Source organism: Cygnus atratus, chromosome 2, assembly GCF_013377495.2.
Source record: "Cygnus atratus isolate AKBS03 ecotype Queensland, Australia chromosome 2, CAtr_DNAZoo_HiC_assembly, whole genome shotgun sequence".
Classification (NCBI taxonomy): Eukaryota; Metazoa; Chordata; class Aves; order Anseriformes; family Anatidae; genus Cygnus; species Cygnus atratus.
This window is the reverse complement of record NC_066363.1, coordinates 120,889,993-120,900,767: the sequence shown is the minus strand read 5'-3', so window position 1 is coordinate 120,900,767 and position 10,775 is coordinate 120,889,993. Positions and strand designations below refer to the sequence as shown.

At 42.4% G+C, this 10,775-nt stretch overlaps 1 protein-coding gene across 6 annotated transcripts in view; it reads right to left on the bottom strand.

The window, feature by feature from the left end:
• Nucleotides 1-1,802: 1,802 nt before the first annotated feature.
• The window catches only part of FAM110B (family with sequence similarity 110 member B), a 107,604-nt gene continuing 98,631 nt past the window's right edge, over nucleotides 1,803-10,775 (bottom strand). For all 6 annotated transcript variants that reach the window (XM_050709088.1, XM_035553262.2, XM_035553266.2 and 3 more), the window contains one exon: nucleotides 1,803-3,509. In XM_050709088.1, coding sequence (XP_050565045.1) covers nucleotides 2,092-3,204 — 1,113 coding nt within the window. In that variant the 5' untranslated portion in view covers nucleotides 3,205-3,509 and the 3' untranslated portion in view covers nucleotides 1,803-2,091. The remainder of the gene's footprint in view (nucleotides 3,510-10,775) is intronic.

Below are 10,775 nucleotides of genomic sequence, written 5' to 3'. Positions count from 1 at the left end.
CCGTAGCCGAAATGCCTATCTCCTCATTTTTTTTTGACCAAACTAGGAATGTTGTAGTCTTAAGTTGTGAAGCCAACTGTACAAAGCATAGAGTAGCCTACTGAAACTGAAAAATCATTTGGAAAGCAATTTTATAAAAGGATGTAGGGTAATTCCACAGGCAACAAATGACTGCATCGCTCTAATGGTAGTCTTGCCTGCGTTAACTGTGGCTACAGGTCAGAAGCTGGGCTACAGACTTCTTAAAGAAAGGGTATAACTCAACTTTGTAAAACATCTTTAATAGTCAAATATATAAATAAGCACTACTGAGGAATAACTCAGAAGACTGTGGTGATTCATTATGAACAGATGCTATAAACAGGAGCAGTAACATTGCTAGGTAAAGAAGCAGCAAGCTATTTTAGGAGTCCTGAAGAATCTCTTCTAGTTCTTCAGATGGATCATGCTGCTACAGTTACTTTATAAAAAAAATGTATTCTGAAAAGCACTTTCAGGAAGAAACCTAACTGGGACTATTTTACTGGAACTATTATTTAACCAAGATCTTCTACAGCACTAAAACACACTGCAATTGAGTTCCCGATACAGTTTGAGAATGGGAGGGGTCAAAAAATGAACCAAGAACCCACCATACCTGCACCAGGAGCTATTTATTAGCATAACACTCTTCCTTTTAAAGATTTCATAACAACTGAAGTATATACAAAGTCTTACAGCATTTACACAATAAAAAAAGTTTCCTATTAGCTGATGAAGTATAAGGTAGTGCTGCAATTTACTTCGAAGCATGTATACAATAATAATGAAGCAGACCACTGTACTTTCAACTTCTCCGCTACCACACCAAAACTGTCAGTTGAAATGACAGTTAATTAAACCACTGGGAAGACACAGATTGTCAAAAGATTTGTAACAGGTTGACTTGCAGCACTAACCATCATAAGGAGGAAAAAAAAAAAGAAAGCTACATACTGTCATGTTTCTACACTTTTCTAGAGCTGTAACAAACTTTCACAGCCTTAGATATAACATATGCAAGACAACATAACCACAAATTTTCAGATATAGTTCAGCTACTGAGTGTATTTACTTCTGAATAGGAGGCGTTATATTGATATGGCTGTGTGTTTCCATTTTTGTTCATTAACTGTTCAAATAGGTCTACAAAAAAAAAAATTAAAAGACAGCATGGAGTTTGTAGTCATGATGTGTTCGACTAATAAAGGCATTCAATATCAGCTATAGGATCTAATCATTCCTGTCAAAAGTTTAAGACCAGGAATCTTAGAGTTAAAACCAAACCCACAAAATCCCCCACCTTCAATGTTTTTGTCTGTTGACTCCAACCCTCTTTAAACTTTTACCAACAGGGTAATACAAAATCATTACAATACTTACACCGAACCAAATGTAAGACTCATTTCGTTTACGAAAGGTCAAGCAGATTCACGAGACCGCTTCAGTTGTAAAACTGAGGGTGCTTTATCTAGAAACGGAAACCTTTACTTAACAGTCCCTCACCACAGGTAGGGATATATATTTTAGCAAAGAACAGAGCATCCTTTGCCTTTCAGAGACAGTTTTACAGGTGTCAATAAGCCACTTTCTACAAGAGATAAGGCTGCTTTGACTATTGTTGTATGTCTAAACCTCTTATTTTGTCCAAATTTGCCCCACCCCCCAAAGGGATTCTACTTCAGCTTTGAAGCCAGTAACGTCAGTTGACAATATCCGTATTAAGACAAAAAGTGACATATAAAATCCACAAGGAACCACATAAATACCAAAGAAGTCATATAACCTTTCCATGTAAACACTTTGATTATACTGAAGCCCTAATTAGATTCTTGTCTTAAACTTTTGGCAGATAATGTGTATGCTTAGCCAGGCTTTGCAGTTGGTTATTGTTCAAGTGGAAGCCAGGTCAGTTCACATGTTGACAGGCATGCAACTTGGAAACATTGCACAACAAGCAACACAAAGAGATTTGAGAAGTGTACAAGACTTCAAGTAGACTTCACAACCCTTCACAACTGAATATTCACAGACAAAGATACAGTCCTTGCTTTTTCTACTGTGGATTTTCTCTCACACATGGGACACTTTCTGTGACTCTCTAGCTTGCTTGATGCTATATAACCACTTGATGATTCTGGCATTCCTTTCAATTGCAGAAATACCATATGGCACACGGTCATTGGCACTGTCATCGTTTCTAAGGTCACTGTTGCTGTCCTGAGACTGTTCACAGTCTGAGCTAATCATGCTTGCACTGCGAAAGTTGAGGGATATAATATCAGAGTTAGCCCTTGCAAAGTTTTCCATCCCAAGGTTTTCAAGCTCTTCAGGATCCAGTCCGCAGTAGTTAAAGAATCGTTCAACGTCTGCGTCGACACGAAAGTATCTGTCGCTTAAGTCTGATTTTGACCGCTGCAGGGAGGGTCTTCTACTAACTCCGCATCCAGTCTCGACTGCCTCGATCTCTGGGGACTTCAGGGTGGCAATGGCAGCGATTTTGGGTTTTGGAGGAAGAGGTGGGGCTGAACTACTGCAGGGTATTGCTTTTAAGGGCTTTGCGCTAGTTACTTTCCTAATGTCTGAGGAGCTGTGAGAGACATGCAAGAAAGTCTCTGCCGACTGATCTAGGAGCCTTCTGCTGACGTTGGAGCTGCTCTCCTGCGGGCTGCTGCGGCCCTGCGTGGGGTAAACCTTCAGAGACTCGGCGAACGAGTGTCGGTTCAGTTCCGTCGAATCGGCTCTGTGGGGAGGCCAGTTTCGGGGACCGTGCTTGTGCCCTGAACCGGAGCTGGAGCCCTCGGAGCTGTTGATGATGTTCTTCAAAATCTCCAGCTTCAGGTTTTCTCTCTGGACGCCGCTCTCGGTCTTGGCATTGTTGCTGAAGACTTTCAAGGTGGGGCTCCCCAGCGCTCGCTTGGCCGCGGGACAAACCGGCGGCTTCACCAGCACCGCCGGCTTCACGGGCTCCTGCTTGGCGTTGATGACCTCCTGGCTTTTGACGTACTTGGCCTTGTCGGCTTCCAGCCTCTCCACCGCGCTCAGTCTCTTGGGGTTAGGCTCCGCCTGCCTGCGAAAGTAGTCTGGTCCTTTGTTCAGGATGCGGAGAGGGACGGCGGATGTGAAAGTCACGGCAGGGCTGACCGGCTTCACCATGCTACCTGTCGGTAGTGTTTCTGTAGGCATGTTTGGTGGTCTTTCCCCCGCAGCCGTTTTGGATTCTTCTCTGGGATCTCCTAAATGCACGGTGTAGAAACATGTACATTAAGCACAATGAATAGCCGATGAATCCCGGGATCTGAGCGTTAGCAGCAGCGCCTCCTCATCTCACAGCTCATTAAATAACGCTGCGCTTCTCTTTTAAAGGCAGCCTTTGTACCGCCAGGCCACCAGACGCAAGCCCGCGTTAGTCTGCTCCGCTGCCTCCTTTCTTCTCGCTGAAAGACGTGGGAGTCTCGCCGCTCCCTTTGTGCTCCGCTACAGGCAGCGATCTGAAAGGCAGAAGGACCAACCACACGTTAGCAGGAGCGCCTGACATCAGAGCGATAGCAACAGCCGACCGACCCTCCTCTCCCGGCCCTCCTCTCCCGGCCGGGCCGCAAGGAGCACGGGGAGGTGGCGCTGGGTGGGTGCTCCTCTGCCAGCACCCAAGGGCCCGGCGGGGGGAACGCTCCCTCGGCACCCCCAGCGTGGTCCCAGCACGCCCGCGCTGCGGAAGGCAGGGGAAGGAAACCCCAGCCCCGCCACCACCCACTTCTGCAGGCAGACAGGGGACGGGGATGCAAAGCATGGCAGGGCAGGGGGTCAGACCCGCGGGGCAGAGGGTTAGACCCATCTGCCTCCTGAAGATGGGTGAAAGAGCGCTTCCGAACTGCTAGCCTTGGCTTTGACCAGTTGATTTTTCTACCTATTTTCTCTCAAGCTCCTGATCAGCAATATACTCTGTATATCCCACAACTTCAGTGTTTTCCTTTTTTTTTTTTTTTGTTAAAAGCTCCAGAAAATGAGCTGGTCTAAAAAGCAGCAACCCTGTTGACATGTGACTTTTTAACTGCAGGGTACACGCTCCATCATTAAGCTACCAAGAAATCAACAACCACAAAGTAGGAATCATAGAACCATTAAGGTTGGAATAGACCTTTTCTTCAAGATCTCGCTAAAGCCCCATATTGCAGCTTTGAAGCCTGTTTGAACATTGGTCCCCACAGCATGGGTGCTCCAGCAATGAAGCAAGGATTTCCAGCTTCTGCTCATCAACTTACAGGCTAAACAGAGGGAAAAATACAAATAATATTAAAAATTAAAAAAAAAATAAAAAATAGCTTTGTTCTAAGAAAGATTTTGGAGCATGTAAAACATTCTGACTGGGCTTGAAAGAGAAGAACTTGTGTTCACGTTTGGATACAATTGTTCAAGCTTTCTACGAAGCACGGATTCCAAGCAAAGTTTACCTCAATTTAAATCCTTTTAAGTTTCTATCACTGGATTGTCACAACAATCTGAAATGCAACACCATGGATGACAGGACAAGTGCTGTAACAATTTTTCCCACATGAGGCACTGAAGGGCACTTATCAAGGAATCTACTTTTCAAGCAGTGATTTAGCTAATGGGTCTCATTTGTTTTATTACTGCCCCATTAATCTATGCTGTCCTTTTTAATATCCCATTTCTGCTACTACTGCGTTCTTCATGGAGAGAAGGAAAAGCTGCTGCTGCTTCTCCACTCATCCTGAGGTGCTCGAAGCAGCAGCCTTCCTGGTGATGACCTGCTTTCACGTACATTCCCATGCTCCCTGTGTTCATCCAGCAGCATCCAACTTACTAAAATAGGGTATGCCATCAGGATCCTGTTTGGACCAACAAGAAAACCACCCCCACATCCCACAACAGAACCCTTGAATTCCAGCTAAAGATACATTAAGAGTAAAAGAAAGCAGCCTCAAGTACTTACTCCCGGAAATACATGATACATACATTGAATATTCCCTCTAAATCACTCAAGGCCAAGGCAAGGAAATCAAATATATAAATGTTATAACGAGATTACAGAAAAAAAAGCTGAGCTTTCTCCTGAAGGCTCACTGTCGCAAGCATTCTTCAAATACAAACTAACATATTTAGGTGGGTGATAAACCAGACACGCGTTTGGTGCAATTGAAAGGGTAGTGAAATGTTAATTAAGCTTCCCTTTCAATGTTGTTTTATAAATCCTAGTGCTAACTCCTCAGCAGTTTGACTTCCTGAATTTTAACTAAGTCTTTCTGAAAAAGAAAAAGCTCTCTTTCCTCATTTGAATCAACATATTTATTGGTACTATTTTGAAATTAAGCATCGAATCTCCAAATGCACTGAAGGCAATTCCAGCACGCATCTGCTCATACACATTTCCATTCCATACACACAAATCAAATCTTTCCACGTCGCCAGCTCAGAGCTTGACGGCTAAGTGCTCGTAAAAATACCCGATCGGTGTGTGCACTTGATGCTCATGTGCAGAAACCTAATATATGAGAGAACATAGGCCTTGTCAGGAGGAAAAAAAAAAAAAGAAAAAGACCACCAAAAAAGACTCAGACCCATAATTCCACATACTATAACAATGATGTTACCCATCTGAGTTAATACCACTTGAATAAGAGACAACTCTGCATTTCCTCCTTGGACATGGCCATCGAAGGTCTCAGTGGTTTAATAACTTCCTCACTCATGACAGCCCTAGATGATGCCAGCCAGCATTGCTCAGAGGGTTAAGCATTCACCAACACCACACTTAAAAGGAAGAAAGAAGAAGAAGAAAAAAAAATCCCACTGTGCACGCATGTTCACCCGAGGGAACAAGAGTGCTTTTTCATAAGCACTTATGGGGCCAAGTTCCTCGAAGTCACTGGAAATATGCTGTGACTGGCAATGAGCTTCAGGCATCCTACAAAGAAAAGCAAAGGGCTCTGGGGGACCGAGGGCAGAGATGTTTACCAGAGCCGGTAACAGCCAGGGGATTATGTGGCCAGCCACAGAGGCTTTCTACCTGTGGGGCCACTGGTAAAAATTAAGGTAGATACAGCTACAAAAGAAGGATTAAAGTCCATTGTATTAAAGTGCGTTGTTTAAATTTTCCTGAGGTACTGCATTTAAATATCACAGGAAAGTTTATTCAGTATTCTCATCTCAGAGCGCTAGAAATTATTAACCAGACACCACTAGAAAAGCAGGTGGGATGAAAAAGGGGTGGGATGAATGCAAGCGCGAATCAAACAACTTCTGCCTGTGCTGTGATGGCTGCAGCCTAACTCTGCTGCTAATTGGCGAAGCTAGTGCAATGCCTATCAGCCCCTCTGCTGTCCATCGGCACCTGAAACACAGCAGTGACACTACAAGAGCCTTGTTACTTATAAATTTCATCACTAATGAAAAACGCTGAGCAGCAGCACTCCAGCGTAGTCCTAAAATGACTAAATTGTGCCACTTAAGTTTCCAATTGTGAAAACCATCATTGCAGCAACGGAGGTAAAACGGCTTTCTGGCGGCTTAAACTCCAGAGAAACTCATTGCTTAGCCATCTGAATTGCCTGTTGTGGACAGAACAACAGTACCGGTTTTGCACTACAGAAATTCAATGGCAAATTTTCACTCCCAGAAAATGCATGAGATATACTTAGGGACCTAAGTGATGATCCTTTTATTCTATTTTGTTTACATCCAGATGTCTATTCTGTAGGTGCATTTCGTCCTGCAGACCGGGTTGTGTTTTTCAGGATTTGCTCCAGATTTCCATTATTGTTCTTCTATATAAAAATCACTATACTTAAGAGATCATTTTAAAAAAAATGAAAACTTATGCAGCCATTCAAACATGGCTCATTTTAATACTATGCATGCACAGATAAAAGCTTAAAGTTCATACTAACTGACCTCTTCTAACATCAGCTACTCTTGCAGAACTGCTCAGCAGAATACAAAACATACAAAGGGGTTGAGGGTTTTTGTTTTTTTAAAGCTACATTTTCAGCCAGGCACTTAGATTCAGGATTCCTTTGTGGCAAAGGCAGAGATCCAAAGCACTTACTCATTCTAGGCATCATGCTCTAATCGCTCTTAGGTCTGCAATATGTTTGTCAGGTATTCACATTTAAGTAACAGGCTCACTACCTGCATGATTTAGGGGGAAACAATACAGTCGAGAGAAGCAATAGCTATATGACTAACAGTAACTACAAACAAGTTCTCTATAAAATATTCTTCCCTTGATTTAAAGTCAACACAGTAGGAGAAAAACTATGCAAAAACTTTGGAATTACAGTTCCATGTGTATTAAATATACATTTTTTAAAATTTAAACAAAATTTATGAAGTGGTCACACTGACAAGTATTTATTTCTAGACCTATTATTTTATTAATGTGTAACAATCAAGTTTATTTTCTCTCATACCTAAAACTGTATTCTAAACACAAATCGAATGATGCTATCTGACAGCAAATGCTGCACTTCTCTCCCTGCTCCTGTGTTGCCTTGTAGCTCCTGTAACTTGGCCAGATTTCAACCAGCCTTTGCCTAAAAGTCTGTTCTGAAAACCACCACATATTTTAGCAATATTCAAGTTGCAGCACAGCATCAAAAAACAACAGTGAAAGTATGGCCTAAATGACATCAGTGGAATTTTTACTCTTGACTTCAGTGAGGACACAGCTTCATCCAACAATGCCGTGCTGAAGCTGATGCTCTTAATTCATCCCTCTGGGACAGTGGATGAGGGGATTGTATAGGAGGTAGGATGAAGCACAGTGAATAAATATAACAAAGGTTGACAGCCTTTCCTCTGCTTTCCTTGGTATTTAAAGGCCCGTGTCAATTTTGTTTTCCAGATGGTAAAATGTAACTACCACAGTCTCAAGATGCACCATAAACATCACAAATTCAAGTGTAAGTAATCAACAGGTGATCTCAATAGGGCTCAAGGAAATCATAAAACAAAGTTTGCAAAGGAACATAGTACACAGATGAAAAATAACAGGCTCTGCTAATGACTAGGTGCACTTTAGAGTTGAAAGTCCCATTACGAAGATGCTGCTTTGGTAATAGTTCCTATAAAGCCTGTGAAGACTTCACTGAGAATAACTTGCTACAGTCTATGTACGAGGATATACTAATGTGTATGCCTGAAATGAAGTTAAGTTCTGTGGATGATTGTCACAGTAAACCTCGCATGTCTATCTTATGTTACTAAGTTTAAAAATACGAGCTTAGTCTAAATAAACTAGGCTTACATTGAAATAAAATAATCCACATCCAGAATGGCAACAGTTATTACATTTTTGAAATCAATTTTAGATAAGCATGTGCATGGGTGTAGACTTGGCCTCAGTTAACATTAGCTGTCAAGATAAAGCATGAGGAGATTAAAAGATCTTTGAGATCTACCATGACCCAAAATACTAATCAATGTGCTCCCCTTTGGGAACATGAAACATGAAACAGAGAACAACAAGCGAACAGCAGTATCTGTTCAAGGAGTTAAAGCCTTGGAAAGGTCACAAATATGGTATACACTGGCCTAAAAGCGGGAGTGGCACAGTTATTATAGAAGTGGGAATCACAGAATCATTAAGGTTGGAAAAGACCTCCAAGATCATCTGGTCCAACCATCACCCTACCACCAATGTCACCCACTAAGCCATGTCCCTAAGCACCACGTCCAACCTTTCCTTGAACACCCCCAGGGAGGGTGACGCCACCACCTCCCTGGGCAACCCGTCCCAATGCCTGACTGCTCTGAGAAGAAATGTCTCCTCATTTCCAACCTAAACCTCCACTGGTACAACTTGAGGCCATTCCCTCTAGTCCGATCACTAGCTACCTGTGAGAAGAGGCCGACCCGCAGCTCCCCACAGCTTCCTTTCAGGTAATTGTAGAGAGTAATAAGGTCTCCCCTGAGCCTCCTCTTCTCCAGACTAAACCCCAGTTCCCTCAGCTGTTCCTCACAGTTTCAGAAACTGGTGGAAGTTTCCACCAATTGAAAAGGTAACAACTTTGGTAAAGGCTACCACTTTGCACTGATGGTATATTACATACAATCAAAAAAACCCTTAAACACTTGCAACTATCATCAATTTTCTACTACTTTGCACAGGTGAACTGTACAACAGCTTGATATTTACACTAATTCAGCTCTGCTCTTGCATTACACTCAATGACACCCATTAATGCTGCATGCTAAACATGACTGTGAAGTGCTTTCAGGCTGTAAGTTTGTATGAGAAAAAATTCCTGTAACATAAAACTCTCCATAGACAATGCTACAATCACTTGACACACTTTTTATTTCAAATAATTTCAGCCTCTCATTTAAAAATACTTCAGGAGAAGGCCTAAAAAGTATAAGGAATGCGATGTAACTTATTATATTTGTAGTTCTGGCTTTTTGTGGATACTTCTACTTTAGTGCATATTTTATCAGAATATTTCTCTAAAACCCCTTGCGAAGCTTTAGGTGACACCCTTACCACTCCTTCATCAGCCAGTCTCAATGGTCCCAAGTACAAGTCCCAAGTATCTTAATTCTGCTCCTCTCCAGAACTACTGCATTTAAACTTATGCCTTCCTCCTTACAACCATCTCACAGCCCTCTATTTTGGTTTCCTGGCCCCCATACAATTTGCCCAGGATCATCTCTGTACTTTTAGAAATGAACACAACCACTTTTGTTAAAGAACACTTGGCTCCAGTGCCTCGCAGCATTTCAGAGTTCATCAGATGCCAAGACAGGTCCCAGCGGTTTGGTCCCTCTTCTCTGACAGAAGCAGAGTGAACCCTTACTCTCTCTCCTTCATCACCTCTTCACACAATTTCCCCCTTTCACCATCCCATTTTTGCAAGATGCAGTAACTCCCGTTCTGCTCTGGTTAAAGCAGCAGTGCTATCTACTACTCTCCTTTCTTCTCCTCCACCAGCAGGAACAGCCAGCACCTCAGGTCTCCTTGCCCCTGGCAGCTGACCTTCACAGCCACGCTTGGATTTGGTATCCTGGAAAACCACTTATTTTTCTAGCAGTAACATTTCAGATGTGGAACACAAATAATTAATTGGCCAGCTTTGTGTGTCATTGCTGCACACTGGGAGAAAACAGAGGGAGGCCGAACAACAAAGCATTTTTAATTAAGAAACTGAAGAAAAATATTTTAAACGGAACACTTCATATTAATTCACATCTCAGATTTCCGGTAATTCCTAACAAATCCATTTTGAGAGCGAGCAGTATTTTAAGCTACCCAAACTTCTGAGGTTTCTGTACATAATAGGTTCAGCATAAATCAGGTGCAAGTGCAAATTCAGTATAAATCACAGGCAACTGAAGAAGGAAAATCAGCATTTTCTATCTGCAAAAATGTGAAAATACAGCAAAAAAAGCACCCTTGTTCCAGCATTACTACACAGATACAGTGCCTTGCTAGCAGGGCTGGCAGGCTCCGTACATCAGTCACCTGCGTAAGCAGTAATCAGGTAGTCGGGAAACAGCTCGGTATCTTCTGAAGAGTGGTGCGTCACCAAAAAAAATGATCACCATTAACTCAGGATAGAACATATATTTTGCTAGCAATATTTCCAACTTGTAGTCTCATTTTTCACCATTTAAGTGACAGCAGTATTCATAAATTCTTGGCTAGCTGATACTTAGACTCGAGGCACCTGCTCCTCTGACAGAAATTTTTTGCTCAAGCCAAAAATGAGAATCACTTCTGAGCTCTTCCAACCCCATCT